Source organism: Xiphias gladius, chromosome 5, assembly GCF_016859285.1.
Source record: "Xiphias gladius isolate SHS-SW01 ecotype Sanya breed wild chromosome 5, ASM1685928v1, whole genome shotgun sequence".
NCBI lineage: Eukaryota > Metazoa > Chordata > Actinopteri > Istiophoriformes > Xiphiidae > Xiphias > Xiphias gladius.
The window spans coordinates 18436832-18453429 of NC_053404.1; the positions used below are offsets into that span (position 1 = coordinate 18436832).

Genomic DNA, 16598 nt, shown 5'->3' on the forward strand with positions numbered 1-16598 from the left:
TTCACAGGCTACAGTTCCCCAGGGCCCCACCACTTGTTCTGTGCAATAAGCTAATTGATTGAAACATTCATCATCATCCACAGCCACGTTCTCGTATGAAAGGTGCCCCCAGGGTGGCAGAGTCCTAGACTTTTGAAGAATGGTGAAACACACTAATGGAAGTGCCATTAGCGAGAGATGAGAGGTGGAAAAAAGACGAGAAAACGTCAACCTCAAACAGCATGTATACACCTTTTCAGCAAGAAATTGATCATCTTTGGGCGCCATGTTTGGCTATGTAATGATTTCTCTAGTTTCAGTATGATTGGTGTAAGTCAGAGCTGTATAATTATTAAAAGAAATACAATGTTTGTTCTCGGCTTAATTCATGCAGTGACCGTTCTGCAGTCAGAGTTGATGATAACATTGAATACTACATATTGTCCTTGACAGCAGCGTGAGCTGGTTGATCCTCTCCGTTGCATGAAAGTTCCAGTAATTTGATGGTAAAATATACAATTTGGAAGAAGAACTGATTTACAACAATACGGAAATGGTATAAACCCCCATCCCACCAATTATGTTTAGGTGTCTACAGTGCAGCATGTTATCAAGTAATTTCTATCCATTAAATTTTTATCTTTTTAAAAACAAATGAAAAAGGAAAAAAGAAAAGGAAAATTACCGCTAAAGACCGTGCAAGGGAATTCCCTGATGTTCTGCTCGAAAACGGGGGTCAAAATAGTCAATGTCGAGTATCGAAATTTTCAATCTATCTATCAATCTATCTATCTATCCGCTCCAATATCTATTTTCTTCCATCATTATCCTAAAATTCACAAATGATGGATCAAAGCAAGCCATTATCAGGCTTTTAAGCTTTACACACGCACATTCCGCAACAGATCTGAAATCCTACTGGGTTTGGGTGGGACCTCTCTATAGCTTAGGTCAACTGTGGCACCACAGGAAAAAATAAATAAATAAAAAGGGGTTTTGTAGAATTGATTCTTGGGGAAAGAATGATGGAAAACTGTACAACATTCAAGGGATTTTAAAACAGCATTGCCAGTCGTCAAATAACCATAGGTTTCTGACGCTGTTGGGTTACTGTCTTTTTCATGTCAACAGTCCGAGCCCCATTTTGTTTTGCCTTCCTCGGCTCGACTGGTGAATCCGTCATCCGTAGCATCCTCCTCCGTCTGAGTTTGGGCCGCCTGAAAGCTCGGCTGGGCAAACAGCAACTTGAGAGGCAGGATGTGAGGGGAAGCCAGGGAGCCGACTGGCTGGCTGGAACGACTGCATTTTGTCAAATTCAATTGCCGGAATGGTGGCACTTAAAACGCCGCCGAGACAAAGGAGAACAAAAGTGGATGTGTGATGAAAGGAATTCGTAGAGGTTGGGATAGATCCTGGCGGAGTTGAGCATTGCAAAACAAAATGTGGAGTCAAGGTAGAAGTGCAGTGTTGCTGCAAATGCCATTATAAAGAGCATCTTTGGGGGGGGGGGTGGAAATGTGAATACGTCAGTGAAGCACTTCGGTAATTAAACTGCTCCAGCACCAACTAAAACAACTGCTTTGTTTCCAATAAAACGAAGAAAATAGTCCTAACACGGATCTATAGCAGCTTTAAACGATTGTCTTTTTTGTTTAAATGACGCCAAAGAAACCCATTAAACAACAAATTGCTGCACATGCGGAGGGAATACCTGACTGTGAAAAAAAAAACAGCAATAAAACAGAATGAATCCCTGTTTGCAAATGCAGGGCATCCCTCCCAGTGCTGTTTTTTTTTTATCACATTACCACACACACACACACACACAGCCCTACATGACTTTATTATACTGCTGTTGGGCTTTTTTCTATTCATAGCTTGCGAAACATCGGCCTCCCACGTCACCTCTGATTTACCTGGTTGTCCACTCTAAGGCCGGGAAAGGCAGGCTGTTAGCTGTGCCGGACACGGAGAACTCCTGTTTGCGCGAGACTTGTATTATGAGAGGGGATCATGTGTAATTTATGAATAATGACACACACTCCGCCACTCCGACACTCACAACTTGGTTGAAATCAGCGCGGCTCTTGTTCGCCGCACCTCCGCATACATACTCCCTCCTCCGTACCTCCATCTATCAGTGTTGTTTATCTGGCAGTTGTGACGATAATGAGCCCTCCTGCACGATGAAGCTGCCGTGCAAGACAACACATATCCTGCAACATGCCAGGACCACAACAGCTTTCATCATTCAGCTGTAAGTAAGCATACTCCTAACACACTCCTGCACTGTAAGCACACAGAGATCATTATTTTGCAAACCAAGCTAAAATCCATACCAGTAACAATGTATTTGTCTCCTTGTAGCCATCCAACACACACACACTATGTCAAATGTCTATGGCATCGACTGTCCATGCAGAGGTGGAAGTACTCAGACAAGGAGAGTGATTAATTATTCAAAGAGGCCCACTGCCATCCATTACATCACATGCATTATGAAGGAGTCGGATCTACAGCTCCTCTTCAAAATCTATCACTCCTAACGATGGGACTGAAGCAGCAGGTAAGAAGCGTCGGGGAGCATCGACCAGCGAGCTGGCTGCCACTGTAGCCAGAGAGCAGCACTCGGCCAGCGAAAGGTTACGGGGAAGGCGGGCAGAAGGTGTTATGAATTTATGATTTTAAAGAAGGGAAAAAAAAAAAGTCTGAGCCCAACATGCTGCCGATTTGCATATAACCTGGAATTGTAGATTCCTGGACAAACGGAGGACTTAAGCTGAAAAGATTAGTTTTTCGCTCCTGTTTATACCAATTAAATTTCTTTTTCTTTCAGGGAATACGCATCTGTTAAAACCGCTATAATCAATCATTTTAAACTACGGTATTTACGATCCTCAACTGTTCTGTTTTGGCTGAGCTTCAAAGTTTCCCCATTTCAGAATGTGGGGTCTTAAATATAGCAAAGCGCAGAGAGTTTTATCATCTTGTCCTCCAGCTCAGCCCACATGTTCCAAGACCTTGAGACAGGCTATTTTTCATCAGTATGAAAATGGCCAGGGCTATTTTCTGCTGCCAGTGCCGAACACGCATCCAACTCTCCGACATTACCACCACTTACGTTTTAAATTCATTTCTTCTTTCGTTTCTTTTCCTTTAAACAGACCCTCGAGGTTTGTAACCAAGTCTTTATACTGTATCTCTGTTAGCTGCCTAATGACTAAAACAATGATGGTGACCGGTAAAACTGCAAATTAATTGGCCCAGTTGGACTCATCCGTCCACTTAGTTTCACGCGCGGCAGTGCATTCGGTTTCAGCAGACAAACAAATCATATTTTGTAACAACATAACCTTGATAAAGGTAATAAGGTGCAGGTGCATTTCACAAAGATTCATGCGTGACCAAAACACATTTATTCACAACATCCTTGACACACCGAAGGATACATTTACGAGGATAAATATCAAGTTATTCTTTACACAGTAAGAGGCGTAACTATCGTATAGTAAACTCTGTATATTGTTAATAGAAACAAAGCAAAGTAGTAAATGTAACAGTATTAGTTTTTGCAGGGAAAACACTGATCTGCTTTGGAAACGAGTCAAATAAGTTCCCCAGTACACATTAATTATCTTAAAGGAGATGTTTAAAAAAAGGCATTTTCATGTACCTACATTTAACAATTGCCTATAATGTTTAGCTAAGTGGGAGTAGGTCGTAACAGTGCCATTGAAGAAGAATTGGATCACCATCCATTCATCACGAAACGTACAGATTTAGGGCTTTTCCGTTCAGTGCCTCGTGGAAAATGTGACTGAATGCGTGTACACGACAGTTCGGTTTTCCAGCGTGAATCAGTCTTCTGTCTAATCCGTATGGTCGGCACACTCACCTCCATAGTGGTCAGGTTGCATCGATGGGTTCCGGCAAACCAGCCATCAGTGGAGCACTGGTCGATATCAACATCCTGCAGATTAATGTCCACTCGCACCACGCCCCTGCAAGACAGGAGGACATCATTAAGGCGGCCGCTGAGCAATTAAGAATGTCAGTGCGAAGCGAGGGGATGTCGGATTTTTACAGGCTGTGCTTATAATGTTTTCTCAAGGAGAAAGAGTTTTTACAAATTAACCGTTAAAATACATTTGAGAGCTACATGACCGGATGTCTACATTGTGGTAGAGAGATGAGGAAATCTCAAAAACCAGCGATATGTGCTGAAAAACAAACGCAAGCCGGTGACTAGTGACACGCCACACGAATGTGAGATTATTGTAAATTTAAAAAAAAAACTGGATAAAAAAAAACAAATCAACAAAAATATCCCCGATCTACAACCTCTAGCAGTGGTGCTTATATAAGCGGAAACTACCGATACAACTAGGCTCATAGTAAGTAATGTGTTTAAACACGGAAATGAGACCAGATACAATGTACAGCTCAGTATCTAGTTTCATTCAAGTATTGAGGAAAACCGAAACCCCATGTTTTCTGTTTATGCAGTTATCATTTTCTCTGCCACCCTCATGTATACAGAGTATCTTCTGACCAGAGGGGTTGAGGGCGTGGAGGGTGAGATGTGAGGCAGGGGTACCGCTGAGGCGAAAAGGGACAAGTGCAGGCTGGCGTTCCGAAACCGACGTCGAGTTGTTTGGCCCAGTGATGCGGGCCCGCCTACCAACAGGGTTAACAAACGCAGCAGCAGCAGTGGCTGTGATGCACGGCTCGTGCAGGCGATTGAGATAGTTTACAACCCTTAGCGCGTAACTGTAGCCATTTCCGTCAAAACTCGTACTCCTCCTCGGAGTCATGACTGACTCCATGGCAATATTCTACTTCCGTTTACACCCCACAAAGCCCCCAAGAGGGTGTTGAGGGGGGTGACTCTACACGGACGTACAGTAAATAATATAGGAAAATATGTTTTACGTTGAGTATTCGTTTCACAGCACAAACTGCGAAACACATGTACGTTTTAGGGGGGAAAGATATACTTCCACAACTCAATTTCCTCTCCTCTACTCAGCTGAAAGTCAGACAGAGAGACCATAAACTGCCGATAGATCGCTTAACACAACAGAACACTCAGCTCAGAAAGGCTGGCGTCTTTGCTCCGTTTCGGCCAGCTGAGCCGGGCAGGAACTTCTAACAGGGCTGCTGAGGCTTTACACTTACTTAGTTGCCTAAAGCTCTGTGAAGAGAACGGTCAGCATCTGTGATTCTGAAGGTCGGCCTCTCTGATTCGGAGTCTTTTTCACTGGTTTGGCATATGTCTTTCCTACCTGACAGCCGCGGCACACCGGACAAACCATTAGCCGAATGCAGTATATATGTATGTAGAAAGAAAAACAGACACGTATACAAAAAGGTCCGTGTTTTATTCTGTTTGGTTAATGCAAGAGAATGCATTTCAGACATGTGCAGCTCAACAAGAACCCCTGCACTGTCTCTCAGTGACCTCAGCCCACGTTCAGGCTTTCCCTCCTGGAAGACTTAAAAATGGAGCAGAGCCTGAGGCAAGGTGTTGTTAGAAAATCTATACCGGTTTTAAACTTTGCGAGAAGACATGCTGTACGACTCTCCGGAGTTAGAGCTCGGCCGCACGAGTGTCATGACACTCAGAGAGTGTGCAGCGATGCAAAAAGGCATTTCTCTGATCCAGCCGTCGGTATGTCGAAATTTCTCGCAACGGTACACCATCTCCTACAGATACACAACGTTTGCTTAAAGAGCCTTTACTACAGAACGGATATATGTCACTTCTCTTCAAGATTGATTTCTCATTTTAGCTCCACAAGTTTCTACCGATGATCAGCAGCTAATAAGGCTTCAATTAGAGTGCAATGATTTGTATTATTAATGCATTTTGCCCCCAGTGCCGCTTCGTCAAAGAGCCCTTAGTGGTCTCGGCAAGATATTAATGGATAACATTATTACCTAGGAATAGTTCTCAAATGTACAGCCCTCTTCACACCTCATTCTACCCTTCTTGCAGTTTCGATGATTTTACACATCGGATAATTGTACCGTCCAATAGCTGTCCACAGCCTCCTGTGAGAAATCCCATGGTTTTCCCTCATATGACCTACTAGATCCGTAGTGATCACTTCATTTAATGATGAGCGTCATATCGTTTAGGCAGTAATTACAAGCAGCCGAGTTGGGAAAACTGTTCCCGTTAGCGTCCTACTATTTTCGTAGTTCCAAGAACTACAAAAGAGTCAACAAACCTGCGGTAAAATGGCTGAACAGCCCCCCCCCCGCTGCCGACAGTTGCATCTAATCAAAATCCATTTTTAACGCTAATGCAATGAATTTGGCTAATTTAAAACAAGCTCTTAATGCACAAGTTGTTGGTGTCTAGTTTCACGTGTTAACAAATCGCTCAAAAATACGTTAAACAGCAAAGTTAGCTAATTTAAGTCAATTTGATTTTTAGAATAATGCAAACTCCTATAAGTCGAAATAATCAGAGCTTTTTCTGTTCTTCCAATCTTCCAACATTGCACTAATGCATATGAGAATGAGATTAAATATTCATGTGTTGCTTGACCAATGCAAACCAGGAAAATGTTTAAAATTAACGTAATAATCGTTAAATACTTATAAATGTCTGAATTTTTTTCTAATTTTTCCCTAGTTTTAGCAAGAAATGAGTTGTTCCTGTTTTCAGGACCCACAGAATAAAGCGCTGCCAGATTTTTCATTCCCGTGTTGACTTCAAGTTAACAAATGTCCAAGACGGGCTCATAGTAAGTAATGTGTTTAAAACACAGTACAAAACAGCAGCAGCAAAGAACTAAGTGATTAGCATGAGCAGCGATAGCCACCGTAACTGAAAAACAAACTCAAACTTCATCCAGGTAAAAACCATTATATCACTACCCAAACTAACCGACAACGGGTCCAGTTAAATAATTACAATATCAATATTATCTACAGTATTCTGTCCATGAGTTGGAACATGTAAATGCTGATATGAAACTGATATGCTGATATTAGCCGGGACACAGAGGCACGCAAACACCTTGCCCCATCTCCTGCTGGATGTTGTGAACAGAGAAAGGGCGGTTTCCATGGTTACGCCTTCGTCACGCCATCTACCGTGGTAGCTTTGCTAAACAGCACACAAAGCAGAGAGTGGCAGAGGATGCCGTCGATGTCGCTCTGTCGGTTTTGGGAAGAAGAGGAGGAAGGGACAGAGTTCAGTCCTGCTGTAATTAGAAGAAGAGATGACAGAAAACAAAAACTGCGAATGTGACAAACTGTGAAATTATAAAAGCGGAGGGTAACCAAGGAAATTAAAATTCACTACTGATCTTTAATAGGCCTTTGCAATGGCAGATATTTTGACATGATTAGCGTTATTAGCTGAACCTGCGTATTTCCTGCTATGACTGCTGCGAAAAATGTCCATAAAACTGTGCTGATGTTCCACCATAAACTATATTTCTCAATAAAACGGTAAACACTTGCTTCTGATTGGCTGCAAGGTGTCAGTCAAAATCATATTACAAGAGGCCGCAAATATTGGTCCACCTAAGACTTTAACCCGCTCCCTAAATTAGTGGGAAAGTTACATTAAAATCCCGGAAACCATGGCAGCAGTTTTTTGGCTTATTTCTGCCATATTACCAGCTGATGCTGACTGAAACAGACCCAACCAAAGCTTAAGCTGACAACAAACAAAACGTTTCAAAAACACTGATGGTGATTTGAACTCATCGTCTCTTTTTTGTCCGCGGGAAATGGCCATGGTATAAGCGCGATAACGCGCCTCGAGTTTGCCCGGTTGTTAATCCAATTTTATAATCTGTATAATCGCTTACTTATTACAATAAATAAAAGCTATAATAAATAAAGTATAATGTGGATCACAGTTGTGATCCAGTATATGAATAAATTAGTTATCTATTGTAAGTTTTCAGGATCATAGCAGGTTCATTAATGTGCATGTAAAGCAAATGCACCCACTGCAGCACTGACAAATTATTATATCAAAAAAATTTTGAATTCTTTTAAATATTGACAACATGGCAATAAAAACATTTCAATACCTATTATTATTTAGAACGTGACATAAAACACCATCATCAACATCACTCAGCGGCCGATATTTATCCAGCTCTCGCTTTTTTTAGGCATACGCACTTACGAACGCGCAGATCTAAAAATGCTGCCGGTGTGGCATGTTCTCCAGGTGTACAGGAGCCGGTTTACTGTACCTGGCTCCCAGTGGAGGCCGGGCAAGTGCAACGCTCTCTTTGCCTGTACCTCTCTTATTAATAACTGCTACACCCTCTCTCCCTTGGGGCAGACTGACCCCGGTCTTCCACTGCGCTTCTGGTTGTTTTGCTGAGAAATTACCTCAGTTTCAGTTCTCCGTTATGTAACAAGGGTAGGAAAGAGTCCATTTAAATGCACAGTGCAAGAACCGTTTATGATGGAGAACTCATCAAAATGCCTGTTTCGATGGCAGCTCAAGCATTAACATTTGCTTGGGTTTTGCTTGCAAAAGTGAGAGTCTACAAAAGAAAAAATAGCTTGTTGTTTTCGTCTTTTTTTCCATGATCGCCCCCCTTTTTCTCTGCCGCTTCCAACTCTCAAGGCAATCTCCGGCATCCCAGCCAAAGTGGACATATGGCGTATAAAATAGCTTGTGAGAAAAAAAAAAGAAAGAAAGGAAAAAAAATGCAAGCGTGCTGGGTCTCAAATGGAGGTGGTGACATGGATCGTAATTTGAGAGCGGCAAGGAGGAACATGGGCAGAGGCATCATGGCGGCCGTCGGGGGCCCTCAGGCATAAAGACAGGGTTATCACAGAGAGCAGGCGATAGTGGTGCCCCAGGAAAGAGAGTGCTCTCTCCTTTCATCCTCCATTCTTTGTGGGTCTAAAGACCACGGCAGCAAAGAGCGGAGCAGCCCACCAGCAGGTGCCCTGGTCTTTCTGACGGACCAGTCAGACTGTGCCAGTGTTAGCTGCAGCATTATGTAGTTGACTGTAGATGTATCGGGCTAATTGCTCCTAGGCTACAAAAGGAAATCCATCAAAACATGCTCACGATGAAGGCCTCCATTTGCCCTCTTTGTTACAAGTCAGTCTTTGATGTATTCATGAATGAACACTGAATGGCAGATCTATACGCTTTGAGCTGTACGTCTCTATTCAGGCCCGCGAAATGGACCCTGGGATTGATCAGCCAGTTCGGCCTCTCCGGACAGCACGGGGAGCTGTGCTATAGTCCGAATTTCAACTAATCGTGGCGCCAAAGAGACTTAAAAGCCTAAAAATTCTGCGAGGACAGACTGATATGACTTTTGTCATAGTTGATTTCCTGGTAAAATCCACTGCTCTGGCACAGTGGTGGGGTAAAACACTGGATGGATTAAGACTAACACCAGATCAAGTAAAGAACAAGACTCTATTCTACTAACAGCTATCTCATACAGGACTAAGTATACTCTACAGCGTGATGACATGAGGCTGATAAGAGCAATTTCGCTAATCATTTTCTGGTGCTATACTACCTAACGTTAGCTGTGTCCTAATTCAATTCTAGTGCATAGTTCATATCATAGTATACTGGTTTTGCTCTCATTAGGTCAACATACATGACCGTTTTGCAGCATTTTGTACACACTGTGATAACTTTTTCAGGATCGAGAATTGTACAGGGTTGAATTCGGTACTTAGAGTTGCTAACCTGGGTAACTCTCTGGTGCCTAAGCATTCTGAAGGGTCAGCTCGTTTGCTTTCTTACCGAGAGTTTGACGGAGGGTTGATATCAATTTTCGTCTCCAGTGTGTACAGTGGAGAGACAGGCCTGGGAACAAGTTAGCCTGGCCCTGCGGCTGGAGGTGAGCCGAGGCAGCGAGCCACCACCAACATGAGGAGAAAAAAATAACGCTCGGGTAGGTGCAAAGTTGTTTTGTTTGCAAATTGTGTCTCTCCATCGCCTCACATCGTTGGTTGTAAATCGTAAATTTTTCTATTTCTACACATACTTAAGACAGAAGATGTGGCACGTGGGTGTGGTGGCTATGTTCAAAAGAACTTTTGACAGAGCTGGTCTAAGTAATGCGATGACTGTTTCATCGATAGTAATAAGTAATTGCATTTCCAAGTAACCCACCAAACCATGCTACTAACATAAAGTTGTCAAACTGTGACTTTGGACTACGACTAACAAATCGATTTCACACACAGAAATCAAATGAGATGTAGTACTTAATTTTGTTTCCTCCCTGGAGCATTCTGACCACCATCTGCAGTTTGGTTGTTTGTTTGTTTGTTTAATTATTATCATTTATTCAATTACGTGGGACATTAGCGTACGCTAACCCCGCAGTCGAATATCAAGCAGATCGGGGCTGCAAACTGACTTCTCTTTGATTATTTAGTCACTTTTCCAGTGTGAACACACAACATGCCAAACAGCCTGCTTGGAATAATTCCGTATTATTTTATTTTTTTGGTGGAGATTTTGTGTTTCTTTCTGTAGGTGTCACATGACTGACGGTAACTACAGCAGAATGTTGATCAATGACAATGTAAATTGACAGAAACATGGCACGTAACTCATAAAAAAACAGGATCGTCTGCAAAGCCATGTTAAGATTTCGTGTGTGCGGGGCAATTTTTCATGTGTGTATATATGTATTTATATAGTGCATATTTGAACAAGAACAAAGAGCATCCAGCGGTTTCTTCTGAAGGAAAAGGAAATAAGCTCTGACATCTCCAGTTACACTGACTGTGTGCAAATAAACCAAGAATAATGCAAAGGGGAGGTGAACATGGAAGACTGGCACAAGCTTAGACATTATCCTTTAGCTTATCCATGTAGCCAGAAGACTTGCATGCCCAGATGCACTTGCACGCACATTTCTCCTGCCACAGTGTCTCGACAAGAACGCATTGCTGTCCTTTTAGAAGAGCACAGTTCGTGCATTATGTCATAGGACAATCACAAAGCAAGAACCGTGCACAGCCCTTCCAAGGAAAATGCCTCCTATGTGATGGAAATGCATTAAGCTGACAGGACGAGCAGAAGCTAATGTGAGTCTAGCCGCTGGGCAGGACGCTGCTTGTCTACCAGTGTTTCAGTGCAACCTGGGTCATTTTATTGAGTTCTGTCGCTGGTCATCAAAAAAGACAGAGTGCCCGTGGCGAAGCAGCTGTCACAGAAAAAATAAAGACCTCTTTCTTTCTCCTCTCTTTTTTTTTTGGAGAGCTTGCACTTCCTGGATTCTTGACACTCTTGTCATTAAAGGCACTCCTCACCACGCTGGAACATCCTTCATTGATTTGAGCTGCTGACAAAGGAAACCTGACAGTTGTCAGGATCCCTTTGTCAGCAACTTGTCAGTTGTGGTGAACGTTGGCTAAGTGATTTTAAATAGTTCTTGTTTAATTCTGAAGGCAAACTTATGCATGCTCTTTAATCTTCTCCAACCCTGCCATCCTATAATGTCCTAAACATGAATAGCTTCATCTTATAATTCATACGAGAGATATTCAAACTTATCAAACCCAGGACAGCACTCTATCCCCCATTCTCAGGCCTCCTCTATCATACCACAGCTCTATTTCCCCCACACCAGATAATTAAAGGATAAACCTACAGTGATGATATTACTGATTTTGTGATCATATGAGGGGCAACTGAACTGCATCAGTACAACACAACCAAAATCCGTGAGATTATTCCCATCATTAGCTGCATTATCAGGAATATAATATCGGTTTATAACTAGCCAGAAAGCCTGGGTAGTTGGATTTTCTCTAGCGTTGACATTTACTGGCTGAAGGCATCGTATTGAGGGGTCACCTTACTAAGCAGTGGAGTCCCAGTGACGACAGCAGGGAGAGAAGGAGCGCCTTAGGGATCTTTAACCCTCGCTTGGAAACCTGTCCCGTTTCAGGTGCACTCCTAATTTCAACTTTCTAACATCTTCCTGCTCTGAGCTCAACATGTTGTCTGCTTTAGCTCCAAATCTCCGCTAATTTCCCACTTGGACGCGTCTTTTTTTTCCTCTGCTCCCTTTCATCTCAGTTTCACACCATATATAATAGCATTTAGCCCCAGGAATTGTGGGGTTTCCTTCCTATTTGCTTCTGGATGGAGTCCATCTGAGCAGATGCTGCTGGCTCCTCCAGGAGCTCGAGGCCTCCCACCCTGTTAGACGGGCCGGCGTCCCACAGCAGTCAGGCTGCCCCAACTCTAGCTGCTTGTACAGCAAAACGGGAAGCAAAGCCAAGCGTAAATGAAGAGGATTCTGCCATCTAATTAGAACCTGTTTGGCCTGGAGAAATATGCTGAAAAATACATGTATTCCTTTCCAGTTTAGGTGTCCTCTTTGGATAGTTTTAATTAGTATGCCTTATTATTCTGCTGCTGCTTGAGTTTCAGCCTCAAAGCAATCAAGGTCTGTGTTGTGAAAAGGTGAGTTTGAAGTACAGTGTGTGTTCACCAAACAAATGCACCACCTCCCCTCTCACCTTTTTCTTCCGCGCAGACTCACTTAGTGTGTTTGCTCAAACTGGGTTTTGCTTTTGTGTGTCTGCAGGTTTGTGTCCGACGCTAGAGCGATCTGCCAATTAAGACGGTACAGTATCGTACTGAAGAATGTCTGAGCCTCCAACAATGGCGCGCGCACACACACACACACGCACACACACACACACACACACGCACAGAGATACACACTGCACGTTTGAAAAAACGGCAGTCCTCTGTGTGTGGTCTAAGCTGCCTCCCCTGTGCCTCGAGTGCGGCTGAAGAGACAGACGGGAAGAGAAGAGATGATGTGTGAGAGGTGCGACTTCTTACACCTTCACAAAAAAAAAAAAAAAACAGGTCGATCTATCCCAAACACGTGTCCACACACTCCTGCTCCAACAAGTCACATTAGTTGTTTAGCACCTGTGTGTTCGACGAACGAAAAGGGAGGAAAAACAGACTCAATATGTGTTAATTTCCGTATGCGTGATGCATAAAGAAATTCAAAACAATTCATCTTTCTTCTCGCAGCATCATCGCACCACACAGGAAGTGGCTGAAGCATTAAAAGGCTGGAATCAAGATGGCCCATGCAAGGTTGTTGTTCTACATCTTTCATTATTAATTCATTGTTGTATTGATTGTGTATTCATCTGGAAGGGAAAGGAGAGCTGATGTCTGAGGCAGCTATATTAGCCAGCGTTTCCCCTCCTCTCATGTTTCTTATCTGGCAGGCTGCCGGGGCACAGGGAGGACGCAGGGTGAGCTCCCCGCTACCTCGATATGAACAAACTAACAGAGGCATGGCGGAAAAAAAAAAAAGGACATGAGAAGGTGCAACAGAAGTTGTTATGTGACCTGAAATATTGCAAATTACAGGAAAGTTTCTTGGCCGGGAGCAGTGACCTTCCGGAGTCCCGTTAAATAAGAGCCAGGCTAGCTGTGTCCCTGCTAAACACCCTTCGTTCTAAGCTAAGATAGGCGGCAGCTGGTAGTTACCCATTTCCCTAAATGTTGAACTATCGCTTTAATCAGACCCTGCTCCACAGCATGTAAGCAGGTACGCGTGAATGAGTTTTATAAGTGACCGCTCTTTTGACCTCGCCACCATGCTGTAGATGGAGTTTGCTGATGTGTTTGAGGGGTGGTACGGCAGGCCTACTCCACGTGATGGTTTTTCACCTTTTTTTTTTCATCCTCTGATGGGTGTTTCCGAGATTTCCTGATCGGCTCCTGTATTCATTTATCCTCCACTTTTGTGGTATGATGTATCTTTGAGGCATTAGCTGATGAAGTTCTGATAACTGAAAGCTTATCTTTATTATTAAAGGAAGAGTTTTGACATTTTGGGAAACGCGCTTACATACTTACTTTTTGCTGCCGAGAGTTGGTTGAGAAGATCATTACCACTGTCATGTCTGTACAGTAATTATGAAGCTACTGCCAAAGCCTGTTAGCTTAGCTTAGCATAACATGTAAAAACGGGGGGGGGGGCTGACCTGGCTTTGTGTAAAGGTAATAAAATTTCCCTACCAGTAACGCTAAAGCTCACTAAATGACACCCAATATCTTGTTTGTTCAATCAATACTAAAACTAAATGTATGAGTAAGGCTAGCTCTTTCCCCCTGTTTCCACTCTTTGTGCTAAGCTATGCTAACTGCCTGCTGGAGGCAGCTCCATTTCTACAACATACACGCGAGAGTGGTATTAATCTTCTCATCTAACTCTTAGCAAGACAGCAGATAAGTGAATTTCCCAAAATGTTGAACTATTCTGTTAAATACTTGCACTGGTCTGACATTAAACCGGGGTTAAGTGTGCAGAGCCTTAATTTTCTCCGTATTTAAATTGAGTTAGATTTACAGTAAGGTCACGAAGAGTGACTATAGAGTGTGATAATGCCAAAATGTCCTTATTTTGATTGGAGAAACTCCAAACTGTTGTATCGGGTGTAAGGAAAGTACTTCCTGAATAGATGTTGCTCTTCGGCCTCCGTTGCAAGGTTGAAAGGGGGAAGAAAAAATGGACAGTGAAAAGCTGGTCCTTCGGCAATGATAGGAATGCCTCTGCAACAACAAAATTCTCTGGGAAAACCTGCCACTTTTCAACCAAATCATACATTGGGCTTTGTAAATAAACCCTGAAGTGGAGGTCCGGTGTATAACAGTTTCGACTATTCATCCGTCGAGTGTATGGGCTCATTTGCTATCAGACTGCCTCGCTGCGAGCATGTGAAGCTGCTTCTGAGAGGCTTTAGTGTGGGAAAACACCAGGTAGCTGATAGCCTGTTACAGTATAATCACTGCAGCTTCTCACTCGTTTGCAATCTCTGCCTGCCAGTGAGCGACCTGAGCGTATCAATTAAAGATTCATCGAAGGCAGTACACACACAACTAGTGATCTGGATTAAATATTCATTGGGAAGATGTTGGTCAGGATCCTATGGACCCTTAAAACTTGACTATTCCAGTGCATATCAGGGCTGCTGGCATAAACATGGCACATTAACCAACAGGCTGCAGCAGGGGTGGCTTTAGGACATGGGTTGTACAAAACACCCAAAAATCAGACATATTGAAGCCCCTCTTCATCTGCTGATGCAGGCTGCCTTTGCTTTATTCTATAAATTGGCTTCTTCTCATCTGAGGAAGGCTCTGACTCATTGCAGATTTTGCAGCCTCCCTTGACAGAAGGGGAAAAGAAAGGGCACACGACATTTCCTGAGTAGTAAAGCGTGCAGCCGAGCAAGTTTGAAAAATGAATTAGGGCCTGTAGCCAGAGGTTTCCACCACTGCTACATCGAGTAACATCCAGGGTTATTTTTAGCATCCCGCCGCCTTGTCAGACTGGAGGAGAGAAGAAAACCCCCCTCCTGTAACAAAAGGAGGCCAGTGGGAGGCTGCGGTATGTTGGGGGAATAAAGACAGGCAGGTACGATCACCTCGCTAAGCCCTATCTGGGTTTATGTGTGAGGACTGGCATTGTTGTGGTGGTCGAACCCACCTGATCGCCCCTTTAGACTGACACGAGCCTCTCTCACGTGAATCTGTGGTTTTTAAACACAACTAATGGCACCACAGGTGTGTGTCAAGCTGTACGAGGAGGTTTTTTTTTTTTTTTTCACGGCAAGAGGGCAAAAATGATGATTTGCCGAGCCCGTTTCGGCTCATTATGTTGTTTGCCAGCCCATTTACCGCCAAGCAACTGCTCAAATTTCAACCGTCTGTGTGCCTACCTGAAGTCAGGAGCCAGGTTGGGCTTCAGGCCATAGAAAGCAGCCGATAAGGTCAAAAGCCACCGGGGAACAAAATTCCCATTTTCACACTCCAGGTAGGGCGCGGACCATTTGACGTGTGTCCTGTCTGGGATGAAACTCTCTCCTCTTTTTAAAGAATTGTCAACTGATGCAAAATCTTGGCTCAGCACCCTCTTTTGGAAACTCGGCTTCTTCCTGTCTTTAACTTCGTGGTACCACTCTGTGTCCGCCGTGCGGTTGTGCAGATAGCGCTGGGCCATGCCGGAGAGGTCTTGGAGGACTATCTCTCCACCGGCCCTGGTGGCTTGCAGAAGCACCGAGGGCCCCGCCACGGATGGATCCGCGATGAAAGTGACAACCGCCCGGTGAATCTTGGCGTCCCCCTCCAGTATACTCCTGACTAAGGCATGGTACCACTCGATGTCTCGCCGGAGACTCTGCTCCCTGGACCTGTTGGCTTGCAGTATCATGTTGAGGAAGTTTGTGGCGTGCAGCACCGTATCCAGCACGCCGCTCATGGAGTAATGCGGGGTCGCGTGTGACCTTCCCCGCAGAGAGGTGAGCTCGTACCTCCGCGAGCAGTTGGCGTGCTTTAAGGTGGCCGAGTCCCCCGTGTGTAGAAAAGCCGTGACCACCCGGGGGAGATGCTCCTCTATTTTCTGCGCCAGCTCCGCCGTCTCCGCGGGAGGAGGATGAGGCGCACGGAGATGCGCCAGCTGCCGACGGTGCGTCTGAGCGCCGCGAGTCGCCCCCTGTGCCCCGATGTCTTCCCCATGCGCGGACCACTCCGCGTATTTATGGTTCGAACCGATCACAAACCCCACTTGCAGCAACAACGACAGCCGGAAAACAGCCAT

The 16598-nt window shown here is 44.1% G+C and overlaps 1 protein-coding gene across 1 annotated transcript in view; it reads right to left on the bottom strand.

Annotated features, from left to right (window-relative positions):
* gpr158a (G protein-coupled receptor 158a) overlaps positions 1-16598 on the bottom strand; it is a 61295-nt gene extending 44697 nt beyond the window's left edge. The window contains exons 1-2 of the mRNA XM_040127304.1: positions 15721-16598; positions 3875-3980 (exon numbers count right to left, since the gene is read on the bottom strand). Coding sequence (XP_039983238.1) covers positions 3875-3980; positions 15721-16598 — 984 coding nt within the window. The remainder of the gene's footprint in view (positions 1-3874; positions 3981-15720) is intronic.